Source organism: Thermobia domestica, chromosome 5, assembly GCF_964235325.1.
Source record: "Thermobia domestica chromosome 5, izTheDome1.hap1.1, whole genome shotgun sequence".
NCBI classification, from domain to species: Eukaryota; Metazoa; Arthropoda; class Insecta; order Zygentoma; family Lepismatidae; genus Thermobia; species Thermobia domestica.
In genome coordinates, this window is record NC_137458.1 from 164436764 (window position 1) to 164464204 (window position 27441).

The following is a 27441-nucleotide window of genomic DNA, read 5'->3' on the forward strand; positions in this document are numbered from 1 at the left end:
AACATTTGTAAGATTCAAATCTTATGATAAGTTGCTGTTCATATATTTTTTTGTTTAAAAATAGTATTTGATTTCTTACTAATTGCTATGAACGATGTCACAAATTAAAAAATGCAAATTATTTATTAATATTTAATAATCAAATTTTCCTCGATTATATCATGAACCCAATTATAATTGTCGTCTGTCATCTATATCATTGCGATATATTGCGGCTTTTATTTTACTATTTAAATAGTGATTTTTTCTCCGCAAATTGTATTCTTAAATGAGATGGGATGTGAAAAAAAATTAGCAATTCATTTACTGTGTTAACGCAGAAAATTAATCAGAAACAACTTATTTACTTAGATAATGTACGTACCAGTTGATAGTGATAAGGAAAAAATATTGGGGTTCCAGGCCACGAATCTCCAGATATGTTTTAAACAACAACGGAACATATTTTGTGTATCTGTACTTTAGTATAAGTTGAAGTAAGATATGTTTCTAAAGGCTATAAAAGAATGTTATTTACAAGACTGGATTTTATGATTGTGCCCAGTATTTTTCGAATAAATTAGGGCAATAATGTATTTTTATGATATCCAAGAAAAAGGAGAAAAAGATCCGTCAAAATTATATTACCTTTTCTTCTTACAACAGGAACAATGCGAGAAGAAATCTCCCATTGAATAGAATAAGATAATAGAATAATACATGTATATGACAAATGATTCTCTTAGTAAGATTTTTCATAGTTTCATACAAGTTCTAGAATAAATGACAAAATTAATATGCATTTTCTTGAAAAGAAAGCAAAATAAACGTTTAGAAAAACTTTAAGTTTTGCTTCCTGCATTACGTTTTTGTGATTGACTGATTAAAGCACACGACTTTTGTGTACCTGGACTAGGGTTAGATGTCTTGTAAAAAAAAAGAAAAAGTGGTTATTCCTGTATCTCACTGCAAAGCTGCTAATTCTCGTTTTATGTAATGTAGCTATTGTTAAAAGAACATTAAATTCAATTCAATCCATCATGATTCGTATGAAGATGAACCGTGCTTAATGTTATTCACAACAAAACGAAGGTGAGGAACTGACAAATAGATGGACTTGTAACATGTTTGGCTTCTAGTAAATTCTATAAATTTGACGGAAGCCAGCACACAGGTTATTAGTTAATATCGTGTGAAGTATAATACAAATTGTAAAGCAACAAATTCATTAACATGAAAAAATCGCTTTTTTTACATGTTGAATAGCAAATAGTGAATACGTAACGATGAACAACAAGTAATATAGATATGCAATACCGAAATAGTAATTTAAATAAGGTATCCTTTATATAAATCCTAACCATAAATTTCGTGAATACTCAAGACTAATAACAACATTAAAAATTTTGAATGTGAGCACAAATGATCAGTATGCATATGGGCTAGTGGCAGGTTCAAATTTAGAAGGTTAATATTACCAAAAATATACATTTAAATGAGACCTTATTATGTCGGGATGATACCTTAATACTTCCTTTCCCATTTACATTATATCTAAAAGGAATTTAGTATTTACATTTTATATATTTTAACCTGTATATAGACGTAAGCTATTACTTGACCCTACGTCTTACCTGCGAAATCCAAAGTGAGAGCAATTCGTCACGTCACGGTCTAGCTCCGTCCTAGTACCGAAATTGCCCACTAGATGGTAGTACACTTCAGACATAGGCCAGTCAAATATAGGTTATCTCTCTCTCTATGTAGTTTTTATCTTTTGCGCTCTTACAAATATTCTTATACAAAATACATACAAAAATACATTTATTGGGACTATTACGTTACATAATATATCCTACCCCTCTTTGTAGGATTCTAATCTTACTACAAAAGGAATAGTCCACAATAAATGGAATATGAATTGTTGACCAAAAATAAATTCTCTACTTACAGTTTTCCAGAATCTTACAATAAACTTAACCCTCTTACATATTATTGCCAAGCCTGCTTTACAAGGTATTGGGTGACAAAGATATACCTCTCTCTGCAAAGAAAAAAATAATAAACCCACACACTATTTCTAATAATGATTACAAGAGAACATATACATATTAAGATTCATTATTATTATCAACGTAAGGTTTTACATGATTGATATGTCTCTTAATGATAACACTAGGTTGATCACATTTTCTTAACCAAAAGATGTTTAAAGTAGGTTTATTAATGACCTCAAATGGCCCATAAAATAAGAGGGATAACTTAGGTGTGTAATGTTTCATTAATGATGCATTTTGAAACTTCTTAACCAATACTTTCTGACCTTCAGAATAATTACAAGGTTCTCTATTTTTATTATAACATTTCTCCTTTCTACGCCATGCTTTATCAATGTTGATGATGACTCTCCTCAACCTTTCTTCTTTATCCGTCGCCTTAGTTAACTCGTCGAAATCTATTTCCCACAACACATCGAGAGGTGTATAAAGTTTTCTTCCAAGAAACAATTCGGATGGCTCGTATCCCGTACTCTCACTCTTACTGATGTTTACGGTGAATTGGATTCTGTCCAACAGTTCAGCCCAATTATTTTGATGTTCATTACAATAAACACGGAGCATGTTCTTAAGCACTCTGTTCACTATTTCACAAAGGTTACTGCTAGGATTGTACGGTGCTGTACTCACATCCAGGATACCTAAACTGAAGAGAAATTGCTTCATATGATGACTACAGAACACTTGAGCACGATCATGAATGATTTTCTGAGGTTGTCCAACTAACATGAACAACTTCATTGTTTGCATATAACCTTGGAATTTAAAGAACGCAAAGGTTGAAGCATAACGAACCGTGATGCTGCGTCCGTAATGACGAGGATATGACGATAAGGTCCAGAATTTGGGAGTTGACCAACGGTATCCAAATACCAACTGTTGTTTGGTGTAGTAACCTTCCTACTGTAGTATACTCCTTGCTTTCTTCTGTTGGTGTCCTTCCAGAGTTGACATCGCTGACATCCTTTCACGTATTCTCTGACGTCACGGTATAGGGTCTTCCAGGTACATCTGGAGGCTATTTTCGCTATCGTTTTGGAATACCCAGCATGAAATCCTCCCATCTCATCATTATGGAAATACTTCATGATAGGATACACCATTTCCTTAGGGATGACTATCCTTCAACCATGGTCTCGTCTGCCTCGGGTCTTCTTCATTAAGATTCCATCCTTGAGACAGAATTTATCTGCCTTTTGGCCTCGCCGCACTTCTTGGATAATATTCCGTACTTCAGAATCTTCCATTTGATGTTCCTTTAACGGTTTACTAAACAAGGGTGAACTCCAAAAATTGGCGAAACTAAGGTTGACTAATTTCCTTCGAATTCTTCAATTTCTTTAACTGAAGGATCATTAGTATAGAATTCCACACCATTGTTCGTGCGCGAAATAAAATCGGCTAGAAAGTTCTGCTTACTGCGGAGGTAAACAACTTTGAAGGAATATTTAGATAGTTTTTCAATTAATGTACCATACTTACGTTGACGCTTATGATTCCCTAACAACCACGTGACTGATGAATTATCACAAAAAACAGTAAATGGTTTTATAAGATAGATTTCAGATTGTTCTATAGCAAGAAGAAGAGAACGAAGTTCAAGTTCGTAGATGCTCTTAGACCAATCCACTGAAGAAATATTCTTAGAGAGAGATGACACGGGTCTAAGAAGGCCGTCATCATCATATTGAAAAAGACTAGCTGAATGTTTCTTATAAGTACTATCTACATGAATAACAAAGGATTTATTCATGTCTGGTAATTGTAATACAGCATGTTCAACCAATGCTTGCTTAATATTATTATAGGCTTCATCTTCCCTCTTACCCCATTGAAATTTTATTTTATTAGACCTTACACGGTGAAGAGTTTCCATTATTTCCGCATAATCTTTCACATATTTTCGGAAATAATTAAAATACCCACAGATGCGATTTACCCCCTTTTTATTTTTGGGTTTAGGTAATTTAAGAATTGTGTCAATCCTTTTCGGGTCAATTCTTGTTTCTCCCGCTTCAAATTCATAACCTAGGAATTTGATTTTAGTTTGGAAAAGTTGTGTTTTCCTTTTTGAAACTGTAATTCCCCATTTACGAAAACGTTCAAGAATTTCTTCTAATACCCTTTTGTATGTTTCAATATCTGAGGCATTAATAAGGAAATCTTGAAAAATTTCAAGATTTTTACCTACTAAGTCCCCAAAGATTTATACATGAAACTAGTAAGGACATATGGGCTCAAACGAAATCGCATTGGGAGAATTAAATGTTCTAGTAAACGGTTAGGTGTACAAAACGTAGTATATTTTCAACTACTCTCAGAGATAGGGAACTGATAAAAAGATTTCTTGATATCCAATCTTCCGAAGATGGTATCCTTTCCTAAATTCGCTATAGTAGCCTCTACATGCGGGGAAGGTAACTGTTAACCCTTACTTTCTTGTTGATTTCTGAGTATGCTATAACAAGCCTAGGAGTACCGTCTTTATTATGTACCAAAAAGCAAGGTCACGAATAAGTAGAGAAATCGACCTCACGAACCACTCCCTTGTCAATAAGCTGGTCTATATAATTATTAAGAGCTTTAAGTTTAGGACCTGTAATTTGATATGGGGGGAGACGTACTGGAGTTACATCCTCCATTTCTATTTCATAAGTGAACCCCTTTATTGTCCCTAGTTGTTCAGTGATAACATCACTGTATTTTTCACAAAGATTTTCAACATGGTAAATCTCGGTATTGCTCTACAAACTTAACTGCAAGAGAAGAAGTATTATCAAAATTACAATTGTCAGAATCACATTCATCATATATGTCATTACTACTACTTGATTTACTATGATAATAAACAGGTTGTTCACTACCTGGTTTCATTGTTGTGGCCTGGTCCTCCGGTATCTGCTGCCATAAAGTTAGTGTTCCTTGACTTTCTGCTGGGCACCTTGTTTATTTGTTTTTGGTTTCCAGTGTCCTTCCCGAACGATCATTTGTCCATTGCGCCTCTCTCTAGCGACTCCGGACCGCATCGGAGACGCTGGAATGAGATATAGGACGAGTAGTTTCCATTGGAGACAAATAATCCCTTCAAAATAGAGGAACAGTAAGATTCTTCTGTTCTATTATAAATTGCCGGGCACTTAATTTTAAATCAGCTTTCCATTTAAAAGAAAGTTATTTCCTAACAGCAAATCAAAATGTGGAGAGTTTATGATGTAAAAGGTTTCACTGAATTCACAATCTTGAATTGAAAATTTAATTTCTGTGTTCTCATGAAGTTCAACCAAATGTCCATCAACAGTGGTAGTCACTAATTCTGCTGAAGTAGGTTTTATAGGAACACAACACATAATTTGACGTAAGTATTTTCTGCAGATTAAATTGATACTAGAAGCTGTGTCCAATAAACAAGAGTTTGTGATGCCCGCAATTAGCACTATAATGTATAATATTTGTTTATCACGCTGCACATTAATTAATGTTTTCGAAGGTGGCACTGATGTACGCATAGTTTTTCCACTAACACAGAACCGTTGAGTATGTCCAAAACCATCACATTTATAGCATCTGATAAAGTTACGTTTTGCATTTGGCAATCCAGACACTTGTTTTTGAAATTTAGAATGAATTTGTGATTCTTCAAAAATGTTCGGTGTATTACTAGCAGGTGGCATTGTTTTAAGTGACATATAGTCTCTTTGATATTTAGCAAAATGATCGTAGGTTTGCGCTATGGTCAACAATTGAGAAACTGAAGATGATATGGCTTCCCCAAAACAATTTTGGTATATTTCTGGTAAAACCAGCCTGGTTACAATATTACAAAATATTTGTTCAGTGTACGTCATACCAAGAACATTGGCAACACTGATTTTCTCTTGGAAAAATGATTTTATCCTGCACCACTTTACCTGCACCACTAATATTGCCACACCGTGGACATGGGTACCTAATTGTCTGTGAAAAATGTTCACTATTAAAGGGCTCACTCGGAGCTTGTACATTTTGTTCGGAACAGCATTGTTCTCTAAATACTTGTGCATTGAATTCTGCACCATATAACCCACTCCTTCCTTGTGCAGTTTGTTCAGCACGAAATGGTTCCCGTGAACCTCGTGCATTCAATCCAACATTGAGTGGCTCTCTAAAAACCTGTGCGTTTGGATAACTCACACCAACTTCACTTTCAGTTTCAATAGTTTGATTAAATTCACTTTTATCACTTGCATTACTCTCAGTTACCTCTTCACTATCAGAAAAGGAAATTAAATTATGTTCACTCATATTTTACACTTATAATAAATCTCTAAGGTGCTCATAACTTTCAATGATTTTTTTTTTCACACGATATCTCATCAAGAAAACAGCTATAATTTTGCGCTTGCCCAACTTGATGGACTTTGGATTTCGCAGCCTTATATTTTATATAACATGCTTGGCTTCTAATAAATTCTATAAATTTGACGGAAGCCAGCACATAGGTTATTAGTTAATATCGTGTGAAGTATAATACTAATTGTAAAGCAACAAATTCATTAACATGAAAAAAATTGCTTTTTTTTACACGTTGAATAACAAATAGTGAATACGTAACGTTGAACAACAAGTAATATAGATATGCAATACCGAAATAGTAATTTAAATAAGGTATCCTTTATATAAATCCTAACCATAAATTTCGTGAATACTCAAGACTAATAACATTAAAAATTTTGAATGTGAGCACAAATGATCAGTATGCATATGGGCTAGTGGCAGGTTCAAATTTAGAAGGTTAATATTACCAAAAATATACATTTAAATGAGACCTTATTATGCCGGGATGATACCTTAATACTTCCTTTCCCATTTACATTATATCTAAAAGGAATTTAGTATTTACATTTTATATATTTTAACCTGTATATAGACGTAAGCTGTTCCTTGACCCTACGTCTTACCTGCGAAATCCAAAGTGAGAGCAATTCGTCACGTCACGGTCTAGCTCCGTCCTAGTACCGAAATTGCCCACTAGATGGTAGTACACTTCAGACATAGGCCAGTCAAATATAGGTTATCTCTCTCTCTATGTAGTTTTTATCTTTTGCGCTCTTACAAATATTCTTATACAAAATACATACAAAAATACATTTATTGGGACTATTACGTTACAGACTGAGAGACGCATAAATCCTAGCTGAGGCGAATGTTAGAAGTTTGTTTCTGTTTTCCTGTATAACAATGATAGTGGTATTAATAGTAAGTGTTGCAATGTATTGTAACTATATATTGTTGCTGGAAATTGTAACAGCTGTAATAAATAACTGGACTAGTGAAAGACAAGCGTTTTGTAATAATTTCAATTATAATATTTAATGTGACTGTTATTATGAGTTACTTTCTGATGAATTATTGAGATTACGAAGAGTGGCAGACAAAATGAGCCAATGTCACAATGTAAACTTATTGTGCTAAGCACCTGGGAGCTATCAACGAAAGTCATAGAAACATTCCAATGGTGTACATACTCACCTGTTTCTACGTCTATTTGCTTTTTTATCTTTTATGATATGCAGAAGGAAATTTAGAACATTCTTAAGAAAGCGTGATCTCAAATATGCTATTTTCATTTTTCCGTTCCAATTAGTTCGTGAATTGATAAGAGTCCTTTTTTATTACGGTATCTGGGCTCGATCCGTGTACCTTCCCGATTGTGGTTTCTGTCCCTGTGAAGGGCTTAACCATTCTTTTACGATCCTGGGTTCGATTCTTGTCTGTCTCTGTTCGGCAAAGCCATTCTATTGCGGTCCAGCATGGCGCTGCCCGGTACCCACCATCCTTAACCGCCCACCGCGGAGAACTCTCTACTCTTTGCCCCCGAATAATATAGCTTTGCACTATTTTATTTAGAGGTTCAGAAAGTTCGTCCCCGCGACAATCGTTCAAGGAAGGCACGATAACCTTACCGTAATGGTCCAGATTCGGACGGAACCACCTGGGAAGAGACCTAAGGCGTGTTATGGAAAATAGATGAGAACATCACCTACTTTCATGGATTGTTCACAAGTAATTCAACAACCACGTTCTCGTCTCGTCATGCTATCTGTGAAAAGAATGAACTGACAAAACTACATATTATAGTGCCATTTATTAGAAATGAATAAACATTCCTGGAACAAATATGTTTCTTACATTACGTTGCCCCAGTTACGTAGCGAATTCGTAAATATGCTTTAATATTACTCACAAGAATAGTTTTAGTTCACCATGGCGCGCCTATATTCGTGATCACGTTTTTAGTAGAAACAGTAAGTATCCGACGAATCCACTCGTAGAAATTGTCCTTTTTCAATTCGAGGAATTTAAAATACAGTCTTTCCAGGCAAACGTGATGACAGCATTATGTTGTGATTTCTGTTGAAGAATTGACTTGTTCTGACATTTTTCGTGTTAATCGGTGATCAGGAGTCCATTACTTTCAAGTGCACCTTGCCAAGTCCTTTGTTTTTTCTCGTAATCTCGATCACGCCCCCTTGTCGTTATAAAGTATTACTTGGGGCTGATTTACTTTAACAACGACTTGCACAACACTTTACTAGTTTCTACATCATTATTTTCACAGATCATTTATGGAGCTTCAAAGAAAGCTCTAATTTTTCTAAAACATAACATAATTTAAATCATTGAAATGCTTTCTGGCGTCGAGATAAAACTATGATCAGCGAAACTTGCCGAGTCATACTTCACACACACACTAACACCAAAACCAACTATTGCGTTTTAAAACTCTCCATTCTTTCCTTTTCCTTTTCTTCTACTCTGTCTTTTAGCACCACCAGGCGGCAGCACAACCAATGAGAAGCATATACCACACAAAGCGTACAAATTCAGATGAACGTCACATAATGCACAAACGCAGAATTTGCGTTTAAGCGAAAAATAAGCAAAAATTTGGTACAGTTACATTTTCAGCACACTGGATATATAAGACGTGAACCTGCAGTCTAAATTGAAACCCGAACCATCGTAATGCGTTTAAATTTCATTGTTCTTCTTCCAGTCATCGTCATACGCGCTCATGTCACAAGACGAACGGTGAGGACTTTCGGCTCCGGGAAACGCAGTGAAAGCTTTACACGCAGTATTTGACATCAGAATTGAAACCAATTTTGCAAATAGAGATGAATATTCGGAGCTTGCTCATCATGATTTTATCAAATATACTGTATATATGATGAATGAGCAAGCCTTGCATCTGGTTACGAATTCGCCTTTATCTGATAAATAACTTGAGTTCTGCTGTCGAATACTTTGCATGAGGCATTCATTGCGTTACGGGAACCTGAAAAAGAAAAATAGAGGAAAATTCGTACGATGTTCTGAAGATAATTATTTTTTTAAAAAAAATTAACCTGTATAATAACACGAAGAAGTAAGTAACATCTTTATAAGATATTGAAAATTAATTTTTCAGGTAATCTGAAACGAACAACCAACCCAACTTTTTATCGCTCACCACTTGATTACATTGATGCTTTGCAGAAACCTGGTCTTACTCACAAAAGTGTTTTCTCATTAGATGGGGCAAAGTCAGTCAGGACTTACATTAAGGTAAGTTGAAATTTCAAATTGCTTTTGCTTCAGACATACTTTTTAAAAGTCTTGAATTCTATATTGAAGTCATAATCGGCTATTTCTGAGAGATTGCAGAGACAACTGTCGTCCAGTTTTAACCAAATAGCATTTAATCATACAAAAAAAGTATATTAAATAATATACAAAATTATTAAAAAAAAACAATAATTCGTAAAAGTTGTATTAAGCTGAATCGTTTTCTTCTTCGTATAATCAAGTGCCTCCTTGAGGATCACAGAGGCTTCAGGACCCATACTTGAATGAGCACGACTGTGATACATAGGGTGAATGGAAAGTAGTGGCAACACTGTTATAAAGTTCCGTGGCTGAGAAGGGAATGTGAGGCGATAAAGTGTGAGTGATAACGACTGGGTATCAGTTAAAAACAGCAATATTAGAAAGTAGAGGATAAAAGTAGATGAAATATAAGAGTATGTTTCGGAAAAACAAACAACGTACGTGGCTCAAGATAGAAGTGTCGCGTGGGCGCATTGCGCAACAACTTTTCAAGAACTTTATGACGACCTTTTCGCCAAAATGAAAGAACCACTTTGCCGAAAGCATTACGACACAAGAGATGCCACCATCCGAACCATATGGCGGTTCCTGGAGGACATCGACTAAGATTGACACGCTGACGGTGTACGACGCTTTCCACACAGCGTGACACAGAATGGAAGGCGATTAAATTAAAGAAATGTAAGAAGAATTCTTCTATAGGGGTTATAAAGTGGGCATATAGCTGGGTAGGGGTTATAAAGTGTCGCCGTTACTTTTTGTCCACTCCTTGTAGGATAAAAAGTTGAAATTATTTGCTTAGTCAATCCACGGTGTTTTAGGCAATGGTGGGATGAATCACTGTTCTTGACGATACTTCGCATGAAGAACTTATTGTTCTGAAGAACTGGAGGAGCCATCACAATAACGCTTTAGTTAGAGCCTATGAGACCGTTATGGGAGATCATCATTGATATCCCTACTTGTCGATATTAGAGGGAAACGGACCTCTGTCACGGAAAACGAAATGTACAGACCAATTTTCTAGTTGTGTCATCATCCAATTCTAGACAGTTTTCAGTGGCAGAGTCCAGTAATGATGACTCCTGTAAACTGAAATGATGCCTGGAGTTTCCTTCTGAATAGGCATCAAATACTACAAATTTTTGAGATTCTCTCTGGTCAGTCGGCCCTCATGCTCGTATGCAGGGCCGTGCCCTGGGGGGAGCGGGGCGACGGCCCCGGCCACCGAAGAAAGGGGGGCGAAAAAATTCGGGAGAAAAAGGGAAAAAAGATAGGAAAAGTTGCTTGGAATATATGTATGGGGCGCTGCCGTATACTCTCGCCCCGGGCGCTGATTTTCCACGGCACGGCCCTGATTCCATGTAGATGTTCTGAGCAACTGACAATGTATCTACGTAAGTATACCTACCTGCGGAGCTTGCAAAGTCTAAACTTCAGATGCCTATGAAACATCCTATACCATAGAGTATTGGAATTTCAAATTTCGGGTTGCTTGTCCAACCGACTTCGAACTCTGTAGGAAAAGTTATTCTGAACTCAGTCCATTACTTTCTCCTTCGAACATCACAGGTGACCTTTACACAGGGAATCACTCTGCGGAATTTGAATATAACAACTTCCAGTAGCTGTTTAGCAATCCAAGTGTCATCGAATGTGACAGATTTCTTTTTTGCATATTCTACAACACAAAACTCCTTTTATTGTTCATTTGGGACAATAGAAATGTAACCAGGCGGCTATTTTAAGGGAAACTTTTACCATCTAGTTGCAGTCAGTGCATGTCCACCTACTGCTAATCTGAAAAGCAAACCGAAGCAATAGGCAGTATTTTCCGGAGACCTTATATTGAACCTGACACTCTACTGAGGCAATTGGGAATTAGGCTCGGGACCTTCAGCATCTAGTAAATACAATATCACTGAGTTAATGACATTCACATCTGGAGGTCCAAAGCGAAATGTAGGAACATTTCATGCAGCTGATGGAAGAAGAAATGTACTAAGGGTCCTTTTAACGTAATAATATAAGTCTTTGTACTGAAGAATGAATCCTATATATTCAATTGATAAAAGAAAGTTAGAAAATTTAAATCATATAGTCTATATCATTTTTAAAAATAAGAACATTGACCAATTATAATAGTATGTAGCTAGTGTATTTATTGCTGCCTCTATGTTACATACCTGTTTCGTGGTGTTGTGAGGCCTCTTATTTTGAAGACCCTGTATAGTAATGTGGAAGCTAAATTCTAGCTTATTATTATAATAGTCACCAACTTCATCAATAAACATATAAGTCGGGACATTTTCTAAAGCGTCGGGACATTTTCACATAAATTGGGACGGGTGGTAACCCTATAGTCAAGTAGATTTGAGTTAAAAATGAACGAGTATCCAACCACCTAAACACGAAATGAGATAAGTATGTATCGAGTGCGAACAACAAACATAAGAGGGTATCAGATATCATTCGTTGAAGGAGACAGAGATCATAGAGGAGAGATAGACTTTGCAATCATGTGAAGGTCAAAGGATACGTTTTCAAGGTTGGAACAGTGCACTACATTTCCACGCTATCGGTGACGAAACTGCCACTTGTCAGCTGGCGTCGGAAACAAGAGTGCTCTGCTGTCACTGTTATAGCGGTGAGTTTACTAACGTTCTTTTAAATAGCTTTTTAAAATAATTTATTAATATGTGTAGGATGCAGAATGATATAAGTGTCTCAAGTAACAAGAAATGTATAGGTGTTACATAAAAGATATAAACTATCTCGTGCATTTCCCACTTTCGCCTTCATTCGTTGACAATATATGCAGTGCATAAATATATGAACAATCTATTCAAGCAGAATAAAAACTATCGATAGGCCTATTTTAGAGGACTAGCTCGGGAGTGTAATGCTCCCGGAAGTAGAAACGAGAAACACAGTTCTGATTGGTTGGCGTTATCCACTTCTTGCCACGTTGCAGTAAAATAGCAGAAATCAAACGCTTGATGCTGTCGGCCTTCGTGGCCGAGTGGGCTAGCGCTATATGTTAGTAGTAAAGCTCTATTTTGGCGCGAGTTCAAACCCGGCCCGAGGAAAGTTTTTTTAAAACATTTTTTACATTTTTATAACACTTATTAAATTAAAATAATATGAAAATAATACTTAAAAAAGAGATTTATTTATTTTTGTGCAGATAAGTAGTTGTAGTACTTGTGCCCTTGTACTCCATGATATAGGGCTCGTTTTGTTCCCCCCGCCAAGTGAACTTTGTGGTGGACAAACACCGCGTGCGTGGGTTTTCTCGGGGTTCTCCCGTTTCCTCCCACTTTCTTCATTACACCATTTCATTCATTACTCATCATCACCGTCTCCTTTAGCCTAACCGGCATAACCGTGGGACGTAAAACTTAAAGATTTCATTTCATTTTTTCGTTTTGTTCCCCTCGTACTTCATGATATAAATTTTGTGACCAACTTAAAATAACTGGCTAGGATAGCGCGTAAAACAGCTGGCTAGAGTAGCGCGCGGAAAAACGTACTTCCGGGAGTATTACTCTTCTGAGCGTTCCGTTATTTTAGCGTCATAAAAACTTGTTTTCTTCATTTTTCTCAAAACTTACGAATGGGTAATTGCCGTCAAACATGTAGTTTTCGTAGCTCAATCCAGGGACGGATCCAGGAGGGAGGGGCGATTGCCCCCACCAGGAAGACGAAACTTTCTTATTTTATATAGAGTTTGAAGCTCTTAAAAGTAGCTCTAAGTGGCAGTATTACAACCCACCGCCCCCCCAAAAGTCCGTCCTGTATCCGCTCCTGGCTGAATCCAGTGGCGTATACTGATGTGCTCGCTTGAGCTACCACTAACCTTTATAACATCTGTACATTATTATTATTATTATTATTATTATTATTATTATTATTATTATTATTATTATTATTATTATTATTATTATTATTATTATTATTGGAGTTTAGTTTCCACGTTATTATACAGTCTTCAAAATAAGAAAAAAAACTTTCAACACACTTTCCTTTTATTAAGTAGATAAATATGATTTTCTCTTTACTAGCAATACTTATATTATCTTATTAGTATTACGGAAAAACGATCGTACATTTTTACCTTCATTTGTTCCATGAAGTATACCTACATTTTGCTTTAGACAGGATAGGTGGTAATCCTACTCACCAGAGTAAATGAAAGCAGTCCGAGTAAAAAAAGAACGTTGAAATAGGCGCTTACCCAACGAACTAGCCTCAGTCTGTAAGAGGTTTGGCAATAAAACGTAAATAATGTTTATTTACGTTTATTGACGTTTATTTATTTACGTTTATTAATGACACTTATTAATAACAGCTTTGTCAACTAGCGTAAAATACTACAAAACAAAATTTTCGTTGCATTGACGCAAACTACTACAGAACGAGGCTCAAGGTGTCCGAGACAATTCTCAGAAACCTCCAAACTGTCTTGTCATTACACGTATAATTTCCCTTTCCTCTGCGCTCACGTCCAAGAAACCGATTTCTCTATAGGCAACTTGGCAGCCCGTTCGTACGCTGTGGCCGGAGGTGGAGCGAAGGGGAATGCGCTGATAGCTGATGCTCACTGTAGTAGATAGAAAGTGGTCCTCTGCGTTGTCATATCGAAGACCTCTTAAGTTAGCGAGACAGATTGCGTGCAGAGAATTAGTGGATTTTTTAAATCCTTACAGTTTTCAGAAACTTGTATCATTCAAAGAAGATAATAAAGTGTAATACTATTAATATAATTTAGTTTATATTATAATAACTTTATTTTGTAATATTCTAAGGCTACCACCGCTAGGCCCGGTAGCCCAGAAAATACGCCACTGGATCTACTTACTCCCTATCCCATCCTTACCTGTATCGACCTCTCTCATGGCTATGTGAATAGCGTACGCTCTTTTGGCGGAAAGGCCAGACGGAAGCTAATGTAGTTTAGATCTCACGTTAAGCTATAGATCCACGTCTCATATAACCTCTCTGCTGAACGGGATGCTAAACTCAAACCCAATCAAATTCTTACCTGTCCTAATGTAGGCTATTGTTCAGGGGCGGATCTAGGAGGGTGATCGGGGCGATCGCTCCCCAGAATAAAAAACTTCCTTTTATAGGGGTGCCCACAAGGGGGGCTATGACGCAAACTGCGTCATTGAAATATTTGGGGAGGGTTAAAAATCTATATAAATATGTTTGAGTGGGTGTAAAAATTAATCGAACAGATTTTTTTTTTCATGGAAGAACACCTACGGATAGACAATTGAGGGGGGCTGCGTCATGGACATGAGGGGGGGCATCACTGCCTTATATATAAACAAAACCCATCTCAGAGTTTGGAGCTATTAAAAGTAGCTCTAAGTAGCAGTATTACAACCCACCGCTCCCCATAAGTCCGTTCTGGATCCGCCGCTGCTATTGTTTAACAAATTCTGATATTTCAGCAGGAAAAAAAATGCATAATTCAGTGAGGGATCTATCCCGGAGTCCGGGAGCCCATACCCCCAGTTTTTTGAATAACAAAAATTAAGGTATTATTTATTTGAAAGTTCATAGTAAAGTTATAGTCTGGGTTCTGGCTGCCCCCTCCCCCAGTTTGTACCTTCTAGATCCGCCACTGCCATAATTATGAATATACTTTAAATTTTCGTAGGGTGTGCTTTGTTAGTTCATGAGTATTGGAAGACGTATATGATAGAGGTAAAATTTAAAAATCTTTGAAATGAAATCTTTGAGTTTTACGTCCCACGGTTATGCCGGTTAGGCTAAAGGAGACGGTGATGATGAGTAATGAATGAAATGGTGGAATGAAGAAAGTGGGAGGAAACGGGAGAACCCCGAGAAAACCCACGCACACGGTGTTTGTCCACCACAAAGTTCACTTGGCGGGAGCAGGGTTTGAACCCGAGACCCCTAGCACCAGAGGTGAACGCTCTACCACTGAGCCACCGCGGCCCCGAGGTAAAATTTAAGAATATTGCTTCAAAAGTCATATATATATATTAAAAATTTTAAATTGTCCAGACTGTCTCGTTTTTTTCGTGGATCGATATCTATCTGTGAATTCGACTCTTAAATCTAGTTCTATTTATAAAGCAAAACATTTCATTCTGTGATTAACGTTTTTGACAGTTCGGGGTTGTCAAATTTATCTCATCATAAATTTGACTTCGATCTCTGTTTGACGGTCGGATTTTTAACAAATTTATGTTGATCAAATTTGTAAAGGTTTAATTAATGTTGATTGAAGCCAATTTAAATATTAAATTTAATTTGGTTTCGAGTTCGCCAAGGATGTATTGTCGTAGTATGCTAATTAAAATCGCATATAGGTTCTCTGTCAAATAAGTTGAAGATTGTCATGTGATCTTTTGCCTGAATAAAATAAGCTAGGTTTAGGGAGCTGAAGCCAAGTCCACGGGGCTCGAACTTCAGAACTCGAACCCTAAGCTTACCGCATGACAAAACGATTTAAGAAAATAATTCACATATATACGTATAATGTGTGTATATGTTTTGTATGTATGTAGATAAATAAAAATACACAACTAGATACGTATGCACAAATATATATATATATATATATATATATATATATATATATATATATATATATATATATATATATATATATATATATATATATATATATATATATATATCCTGGCGATACAAGTAGTGGTGGAGAAACGATCCCAACTAATTCCCTTCAAATTGGAAACATTTCACAGGAATGTAGTATTCATGTCAAAGGAATAAAAAAAAAGTCAGCGGTAGTGATCAGCCTTTGGAAAAAACGAAATTCGTTGTGTTCTGCTTCTAGTTCGAAAATGTTAATATTCCCTTCGTTTACCTTCATTTTTAATATTCCCGCGCAAACAGCAGCTTGCATGTGCTTGCGTATCTCTTCACTTCTTTGATTTTCATACCTTCATTTTCTCTGTCGTGACTCGTGATTAATCCAATTGGGTAGGAAAGCAAGATTAACTAAGCAAACTCATCACCATGAAAACGCCGAACACGTATTTTAAGTTTTGGCCTTTTCTGATTTTGAAAACGCTGGTTCGTACACTGTGGGTGATATCACATCGCTACCTAGTATATCACATCGTCATTAACAAATCATATATAATAACTTCCTTTAAGTAATAAGTAAAAACTTGTTGTGACTCTTACTAACAAGTTTGGGTTGCGAGCGAAGCGAGCAAGACAATCTCTACCAAATCTATTTCTTTGCAAACCGACAATATTATTGATTTAAATTAAATTATTTTATAAGGCTCCAATATTTTTTCGCGGCGACGGATCGTTACTCATAGGGATGCACGCGAGACGCGAGAAGTCTCGTCTCGTCTCGCGTCTCGTCTCGCATTTGCGAGACGAGACACGAGACGAGACTGAAAATTTTATGCGAGACGCGAGACGAGACTAAACCATGCGAGACGAGACGCGAGACGAGACTCAGTTAAGTCTCGCACGAGAAGTCTCGCGAGACTTCTCGCAGTCTCGCAACATTTATAAATTACATGTAATTATATATTTAGTGAATTTTCTAAGTTGAGCGTTAATGCCACCAAGAATAAAAAAGTGATTGGGGCAATAGACATTTTATGAGATTTATTATTATTCAAGGTTGATTTGCAGAATTAAAGCCTTCTTTAGTTTCTAAACATCATTAAAAAAGAAAAGCTTTGTAAATTGGAAATTTATTACAACATCGATTTAGGACTTTATTTTGCGAGACAAACACATATACGCGGGCGCGCACGAATACATGAACTTCTGTTTTTTGGTCTGAAAAGCGAATAAGACTCCCTATTGCTGCAAAATGTGATATTTCTGTTGTTTCTGTCTTTTTCACATTACTACTAGCGATTTATGTTGGGGGATGGCGGGGAAATCCCCTCTCGTCAAAGTTTATCCCGGGTCCGGCTCGCAGAAATAACATGGTATTTTTACATGGAATAAGTATTTTCTTTCTATATATTTATCAAAAACATCCCCCTCTAGTTCGGAAGTTTAATTCAAACATTGATTTGGTAGGATGGCCCTATAGGTTTGATGCGAGATGGTAGGAATGGCCCTATATCTCTCAGTAATTTTATTTTCTAGATCTGGCAACACTATATAAGTTGAAAGCGAAAGTTGATAAAATGCGATAATGCAACATTGCTACAAGCGCGAACGAACCAAAAGAATTGGGTCGTACAAGCGCTCTTGGTGGTATAAAAACATCTTTATAATGGAAAATCACTCTTCAAGGAAACGACCAAAACGTGTTAATGTTGATAGTGGCGACGATATTTTAAAAGAGCCAAATATTGCTGGAGACCTCTAAGCTGGAAAACAATGTTGGATCCAGCAACAATTTATGCTGGTTTTGCTGTAGATTATGCTATTAACCCTTTGGGGATCCCGTACAATCTGTACCATACGGGGTGTTTCATGGTACATTGCGTTATAACTCTCCTATTTGAGCTTTTTCGTCCGGTTTTTTTTTTTTTTTTTTTTTTGAAGTCCAGAGGCATTGTAGAAGACCTTACGTATGGTTTCACACCTTTCTGCGTCGAGACATAGGAGGTGATGTCATAATTCTAAAATATATATTTTCTTTTAATATTGCGGGGCCGGTCTATGTTCATTATTTTTTGGCGGGCTTATTTTTACACGTAGAAGATTGAAATTTTTCACAAACATTCAATCCACCGAGTAGTATTTACCAGATTTTTTTCAGATTTCTGCGTTAAAACAGGGGGGATCCAGAGGGGCAAAAAGTTGAAAAAAGGGATATTTTACCAAAAAATCCCTTTCTTCGTGATTTTCCCGCCTTAGATATATGATGGAGACAAGTGAATGGTGCCGCCTGAAAGGCAGTTCTATTCTGAAGAGAATGATGTGCGACACATGACCCTAGGGTAATTAGGGAAGTATCAGGGAATTTTTATGAAAATATACTTCTTTATAGGGGAATTTTGAACATTTTCGGTATTATTTTTTGCGGGCTTATTTTTGCACCAAGAATATTGAAATTGTGCACAAACATTCAGTCCACCGAGGAGTATTTACGAGATTTTTTCGTACTTCTGTGTTAAAACATGGGGGTACAAAGGGGCTAAACGTTGAAAAAGGGAAATTTTTACCAAAATATCCCTTTCACGGGATTTTCTCGCCTTAGATATATGATGGAAACAAGTGAATGGTACCGCCTGAAAGGCAGTTATATTCTGAAGAGAATGATGTGCAAACCATGGTCCTAGGGTAATTAGGGATGTCTCAGGGAATGTTTAAAAATTTCCCTCTGTATACGGGAATATGGGATGTTGTCGGTATATATTTTTTTTGGCGGGCTTACTTCTGCACCTGGAAAATTGGAATTGTGCATAAATATTCAGCCCACCTAGTAGTATTTATCAGATTTTTTCAGATCTCTGCGTTAAAACAGGGGGATCCAGAGGGGCTAAAAGTTGAAAAAAAGGATATTTAGACCCAAAAAATCCCTTTTTTCGGGATTTTCCCGCCTTAGATACATGATGGAGACATGTGAGTCATACCGCCTGAAAGGCAGTTCTAAGCTGAAGAGAATGATGGGCGAAACTTGACCCTAGGGTAATTAGGGATGTCTCAGGAAATTTTTTACCTGAGATCATGGTGTTTTACGGTAATTTGGGCCATGGTGGGAATTCCTGATAAAATTTCTTCCGCCCTTACTATTCAAGATAGAAACTTGAAATTTGGCGCACACATTCAGTATACCAAGTATCAGATTATTTAGATGGGTACGTTCATACAGGGCCGCTCCAGAGGGGCCCAAAGTGCGAGAAAAAAAATCCCTCCGTAATTTTCCCTTTGACATCATTTTCCCCGCTCCTGGTATATGGTATGAGCATGTAAGTGGTACCCTTTGAAAGCCAGCTATGAGATATGAACCATGATCCTAGGATAAATAGTGACGATGCAGTAGCTGCTTGACTGAAAGTCTAAAAAATAGTCCAAAAAGCCGGGTACCGGAAAGGGTTAATTTGACGAAAATTAATGGTCCAGGAATCAAATTCCAGCACAACTTTTCTTTTAATTTGGAGCGGAGGGGACACAAATTCGGATACCATGTTGAACTTTAGGTTCCGTCTCCTTAGGATGTTATGAACATTCATCCCATGGAAAGCAATGGCAAACCACCAAGGATTCAGCTTGCCAAGGGACTTTTAGGTCAAATACCTGCCTTCGGACAGAATATCACATCATCATTCACTAACAGCCATAGAATAACACATTGCAAAATTTTGACCAGAATATATGCGAGACTGCGAGACCATGCGAGAAAGTCTCGCGCGAGACGCGAGACGAGACTCAAAATTTTATGCGAGACGCGAGACGAGACTTCACATTTGCGAGACGAGACGAGACGCGAGACGAGACCAACATTTGAGGCTGCGAGACGAGACGAGACTTTTCCATTTCTCGTCTCGTCTCGTCTCGCGTGCATCCCTAGTTACTCATTTCTAGAGCAACCCACATTATACTTTATTTTTTTCAAATTATGCTTTATTGTTAATTTCAATCATTGTTTTGTATTAATCGTGTATAATGTACAATATTTACTATACATTAAATATTCTATGTATCTTCATCTATTTATTAATATTTTATGCAACCCGTTTTTTCCCCATATTTAATGAAATTTCTACTTAGTGCATTGTAAACAAATATGCTTTACTTGAGTCCGTTTTTGTTTCACCTGTGTGAGAGATGCATATATACAGAAAGGGAAAGTAAGAGATGCTACCAAAAATACAGAGTGTTCAAGTTCATGAGGTACACATTGACATAAGCATACAGTGTAGAGTTCTTGTGTGCTATACATTGTTCGCGGAAAGTTTTCTTCTTTTCCTTTTCCTTTTCTTCACATGAAAGGATAACACCGAAAAGTGTACAGAAATAGCTTTTCATTGTTGCATTGTTATGTTCTCAATTATTTTGCATTGTAAATATTTGTTTTAAAAAATATGAATACAGTATGTTAAACTTGCAGTTAAACAGAATTTTCCAAGCATTGTGCTATTTTAAATTATGCTTTATGCTTTATTTTCTAAAATTATGCTTTTAAAATTATTTCCTTCTGGACCCTTAGACAACTACAACCTGTAGCTGCGGTGAAGCAGCCCGGTCCAGGGGAGTATTATTCTGTAGCTGCTAGAAAACAGCTAAGTCCAAAAACGTATTATAATCCTGTGTACTTGTAGTAGTCAGAAGGGCTCAAAAAAGTATTTGATTGATATCTGACCTTTAACAGTGCTTACCTTGAAATGGTCAGAAAAATTCCAGTTGCCTGAAATTTTGTTAGAAGTATCTCGAATTTATCCTGAAGTAAAACCCGTCAAAGGTACTATAATTCCCTCTCAATAGAGTATTACTTCCGGACAACCTCGTTGATTACTTCTGAAGTTAACATATTAATACAGTATAACAACATTCTTTTGCATAAACAATAGTATATGAACAGCACTCGTGCCTTGACTCGCTAAGGCTTCCACACTCTTGCATATATGAACACTTATATGTCTGTCAAAATATAAGGAATTGATGAATTAAATCTTTCCATGTCAAGCAGATTATTCTTTATACACCATGAAGAATTCCATACATTATAGAATGTTGAATAAACCTACCTTGTTAATCAACGACTTTTTTTTTTTTTTTACTGAAAAAATGTCAAAAGATTGGTATGGTTAAACTTATACTTTGGTACAATAAAAGTATGTATCTTTCAGACGTATTCTTTACTATAATGCTATGAGCATATTCAAATACTTGCACTGATACGTTTAGTAATCACTTTTTGCAATTTTACTTAATAGAACTTCACACAAGATTTTAACAAACAAATAATGAAATATATATATTCTGATGAGAAATAGGGCAGAATATTATGAGATTTCACACACTAAAAGTTTTCTTTCCAATAAATCACAAATAACTATACTATTAACACACGTGATTCCTTTGTTCTTCCGTTTGTTTTTAATATGTGGGCAAAATAAGAAATCTTTCTGCGTTTAAATTGTTCTCTTTATGAATTTTTGTTTGGGTTTCACTATAGATGAAGTTATTCTTTAGCAGAATACAAAAAGTCAATTCTATACTTCATTTTAAAATAATTTTGCCATCGGTAATTTGTTTTACAACTCCACTCGCCACCATTCACCTTCACTTTTTTTTTTTGACTTCCTTTCACTGTTGCCAGTTCTCGCTAGATGGAAAATATACTTGAACAATAGCAAATCCGAAACGACGTTAGCTGATGGAGGAAAAGTCGGTGAAATTTTTTCTTTTAGTTTCTATAGCCGAGTTATATTGGTGCACGACGGGAATGAAAAATGTTCGTACGTAATCAATTTTTCAAGAATCCTGGTTTAAAACAAAAATGTTTACTGTTTTTTGGATAGCGGTTTTGCACGATAATACCAAGTTTGACACTTTAACATAACTTTTGAACTGAACATACTTTATAATACAATATGTGTGTATAGTTGTAACGTTACATCAACGATCCAAACAATCTCTAAATATTTTCTTTGACTTTTATATCTTTTCAGTGAGAACTTTCGCTACATCGTTCATCAGAAGAATACCTTTTTTTTGTTCAGTTAAACAGTTTTAAACATCTAAACTTTTCGTTACAATGCACAAATCTTAAATGATGTTCTCTCGATATGTACTTTGTCAAAACAACAAACAAAATCAAATATAGAAAATTACACTAATAGATTTAAAAAAATTCAAGCAGATGCACAAAATATTCAAAGACAATACAGACATATAAACATGACATTAAAGTTACAACACAATACATATTAACATCTGTTTAATATAGTAATCCACATATATCAGTGTCTATAAATTGGATAAAACGCGTTTATTTAAATGATTTTTAAGCAGTTTCAACTTTAATTTCTTACAAGAAATATTTTGACACAAATACTGCTAACAAGATCACATTACGTTGATCAATTGCATGAGTTTACATGAATAATTGTGTCCGGTTCTTTACTTTTTACATTTAAGGCATTTTGTTTTGTTAAACTTTGAATAGGTTCACTTACATGTTTGAGTGCTAAATTTAACCATAACTGTCTGGTTTTTTCTGTGGGTCTCCACACTTTCATTCTGTCTATTGAGTGAGTACCTCGTGATTCTCCTGTAAGAGGGTCAACTAATTTGAATACTTTGTCAGATACTTTAGTTTGACATATATAAGGACCTTGATATAAGTTGAAGAACTTACTAATTTGTTTATTTACAACTGAACTGTGATGAGTTTGCAAAAGAAAAACTAAATCATTCTCTTTAATTTTGTATCTATTCTCTTGTGAAGCGTTGTACTTTTCATTTCGTTTTCGAATTTTTTCTTTCCTACGATAATCGGCCATAACCAATTTGTTTTCCCAGTTTAATGGTTCATTTTCGTCATAATCACTATCAGTCACAATTCCAAAGTGTTTGAATACAGCGCACTGTGGTTTAACATTTAAGTGCATACTTGCAGGGCTAATTCCCAAACTGCTGCAAATAGAATAGTTTAACAATATCACAACTTGCGGAATATATTTCTCCCAAGAAGGATGATTATCGTTACATAATAACTTAAAGAGACGATTCGTTTCCCTATGGATCCTTTCCACGACAGAACTTTTAGGGTGGTATGGGCTGACATAATGGATTTTTATCCCATACTGTTGGATCTTTTCTTTAAAATGTTTAGAAGTAAAACAGCTGCCATTGTCTACTAATATGGCTTCTGGAACTCCTAGCGCAGTCATGTAATAATATTCGAGACATCTCAACACACTTTTGGAGGTAGCTCTTCGTATTGGATACATAACATAATAACGGCTATATACATCCAGGATAGATAAAGCAAATCTATTACCATTGCTAGAAGCCGGATAAGGGCCTAGGATATCCATGGAAATCAACTGTCTTACATTTTTTACTTCCACTGTTTGCAACGGTCTAGCTGGAGGTGATGTTTCTGCTTTATTTAACTTACACTGAGTACAGTCACGGATAAAATTTGCAACATCACGCCTTATAGACTTCCAGTGACAGTACTCTTGAACATAAGCTAACGATTTATCAAAACCAAAATGCCCATATTCGTCATGCATCGTCTTGATTACATCTCCTACAAGAGAAGGTGGAATACATATTTTCCAAATTTTCGGGAAGTGGTAACTTCTAGTTAATAATATATTATTTTCTAGTTTATAAAATTCTTCAAGATTCTTATTTTTGACTGTACTAAATGGATCATTTGGATTATTTAAATACTTTATAATTTTTTCATACTCGGGATGTTCCCTTTGTTTTTGAATTAACTCCCGAATAGTAAGATTTTTGAAACAAGGTGGTAGTACTTCATACAAATTAATTACATGTTTTTCTAAATCGGGAAATAACATAATTCTGGATAAAGCGTCGCTGGCCACATTTTCTTTACCAGGTACGTATATAATTTCAATGTCGAATCCTTGAAGTTCAATGCTCCATCGAGCTAATCTTGAATTCCATTGACGCATCCGGTGTAGATAAACTAAAGGATTATGGTCAGTGTAAATTTTAATGTGTCTACCGTATAACAGTTGAGACCATTTCCTGATAGCAACCATGATTGACAAAGCTTCAAGTTCTGTTATGGTGTAATTCTTTTCAGATGGCCTTAGCATCCTACTATGGAAACCTAAAATATGTCTTTGCCCGTCTATATCTTGAAAAAGTATACTTCCCAGAGCTACACTACTGCAATCAGTTATTAAACAGAAATCTTCATCTAAATGTGGGTGAGCCAATAAGACATTAGTAGCTAAATCTCTTTTTAATTGCTCAAAGCTATTTTCACATTCATCAGTCCAAACCCACTTCTTTCTTTTTTGCAATAGAGAAAACAAAGGTTGAGCCTTATAAGCAAAATTATGAACGAATTTTCCACACCACTGAAATAGTCCAATGACACGTTGTAACTCTTTTAGATTCCTCGGTCTAGGAAGTTGTTGAATACACTCAACATATGACTGATCTTTAGAAATACCTTTCGCACTCACATTAAATCCAAGAAAACTGAAATTGGTGTTACAAAAAGAAGATTTTTGCAAATTTAGAGTCATTCCAGCATCTTTTACTTTAGTGAATATTTCGTCCAATAGGCACATTTGTTCCTCAAAACTGAATGTTGGTATCGATATATCATCGATATAATATACTAATTTGTCTATTAAGCCAGTTCCTAAAACAGTCTGCAGGCACATAGTAAAAGCTGCAGCGCCATTTATGTACCCATACGGTACGCGAAGGAATTGATACATCTTCCCATTCCACGAAAATGCAGTGTAAGGTCTGCTCTTTTCACTAATGGGTGTTTGAAGGTACGAATTCACAAAGTCAATGCAAGTAACATATTTCACTCCTTGAAACTTTAAAAGTAAATCGTCGATTTTGTTCACTTTTAACTGTTTCAATGTAACGTGTTTGTTTAATTCAGTTAAGTCCACTACAGTTCGAAGTTTATTAGTATTTTTCTTTGCAACACACAGTAAAGGATGACAGTGTATAGACACACACTCTTCTATGATTCCGCAATCTAACCATTCCTTTATTTGATTTTCAATATTCGCCTTGTATTTAAAAGGTAACGGATATTGACGTTTTACGATAGCTTCTTCCGTATCGACATCAATAGTATATGAATACTTATTACATTTGCCTGGAAAGTTACTGAAGACATTTTTGTGTTTTAACAGAAGTTCATATAATTGCTGTTTCTCATGTAATTCCAGATGAGAAATCTCATCGACTTTACTTTTGATATCCTCTACTGAAGGGTATGAATCATTCTTCACATTACAAATATTTTCAGAAAATGAGTTATTTTCTTCTGGCTTACTCGTTATATGGAGTCTTTTTATTTCTTTCTCAAGATCATCAACTTGGTTCCCATAAAATTCAAACAAAAATTTATTTTCACTAGCTTCGTTTGAATTTATCTCTTGTAACATGTGTATACTGATATTACTAAATTGGTACTTTTTCCTAAATGAATCATAAGTCTTACCTCTTTCTTTTATCTGTTCAACCCATTCCTTTTCTAACTGATGTTTCATATTACTCAATTTTTTTACTACTGCACAATTTGAAATTTTTACTTTACAAAGAGTTTCGTCCTCATCGTCACTATACCTAAATGTTAAGGATGGATTACTAACACTAGAATTGTTTACATCTTCACTCCTTGCAACACCATGCTTATTGTGTTTTGTTAAAATTTTTATAGATGATTTTGCTTTGTTTTCGCCTTGAGAATTACACCTCATTTCCAAGAAGTTATCTTTCATAGCTACCTTAATTATATTGTGATCATGACCTAGTGTTACTGTATTCTCTCGAAAATCCATACGACAATTGGCTAACGAAAGAAAGTCTCGCCCTAGCAAACACTTACAATTTAGGTCACTTACAACTAGGAATCTAACTTCAAAACTTAAAGGACCGATTTCTACACCCAAGGTTACTTCTCCTTTAATCATCTTTTTTCGTTTACCAGTGTAATCTACTAGCACTATATGAGGTGTTGCCTTAAGTTGGGCATGTGAAACAATACTAGAAATTTGTTTCCACGTTTCGAAAGTAAGTAAAGAGGCTGATGCTCCGCTATCTAAGAGAGCGTATAACTCATTGTTGAAAATCTTCACAGCAATTTCCGCAGTACCAATGGGAGAGTTAGTATTACTACTATTTTGTTCACTAGTTTCATCTTCGGAAATACTTTCGTCATCCCATTGCACTACATTAACTAAACTTTTATTAATCTTCACAAATACAGTCTGATGGGTTGGATTGAGTGCTTTAGTAACGTCTGAATTACAATGGAATTTGTTCTCCCTGTTATGCGCACTCTCCACACAGGGTGGAACTAGTTTGGGTGCTGGAACCTTACTTGACTATTTGATACAGGAGAAGAACTAACAGCAGGTGACTGAGTAAATGCTGTGTTTTGGGAAACGTTCCTGTCTTGGAGTTGCGTAACATGGGATGGTACTTGTCCTACATTATTTAAATTTCCTCTATTCGGGTAATTTTCACTATCAAAACTTTCGGCAGATAATGATGACTTAGCTTGTTCATCCTGATCACTAACTACATTTCTTTCACAATTGCAAGAACAACCCTTTCGATCATTCTGGCTGTTCCGTCTGTTATACTTATTATAACCTCTATTCCATTTACTTCTATCATCATTGACTTTTCGGTAACTCTGATTTCTACCATTACCCTCCTGTATTACGTTATGTTTTTGTTTCTTAGTGGTATTTTGATCACTGTGATTTTCTACAGAGATCCTATTGACTTTCAAATATTTTTGGTAATTGTTATTACGATTATCGTTACGAGGAATAGCTTCTAGTTTTTGAATAACAGGTAATACTGTAGGTAAAGTATACGTATTCAATGTGGTAAGTTGTCTTCTGAAAAAATTAGGTATAAGATTTATCACCATATTAATAGCAAGTGGTTCAGATATATTTGGATTAATTTCTCTTATCTTTCTAACTCTATCAGAAACAAAATTGTATACACTTCCATCGCTCCTAGAATCGTAATGCTTGCTTTGCAGTGTGACTAACTTATTTGCCTGAACTTGCTCGTTTTCAAATTCTTTTTTGAACTTCTCTTCGAAATCATGGAAGGAACTAAAAGACGTACAATTACT

General features: G+C 35.7%; 1 protein-coding gene across 6 annotated transcripts in view; it reads left to right on the forward strand.

Moving 5' to 3' along the window:
* Nucleotides 1–27441, forward strand: part of LOC145686237 (uncharacterized) — a 196514-nt gene that overhangs the window by 140633 nt on the left and 28440 nt on the right. For all 6 annotated transcript variants that reach the window (XM_081759322.1, XM_081759323.1, XM_081759325.1 and 3 more), the window contains exon 4: nt 9487–9623. In XM_081759322.1, the coding sequence (XP_081615448.1) occupies nt 9487–9623 (137 nt within the window). The remainder of the gene's footprint in view (nt 1–9486; nt 9624–27441) is intronic.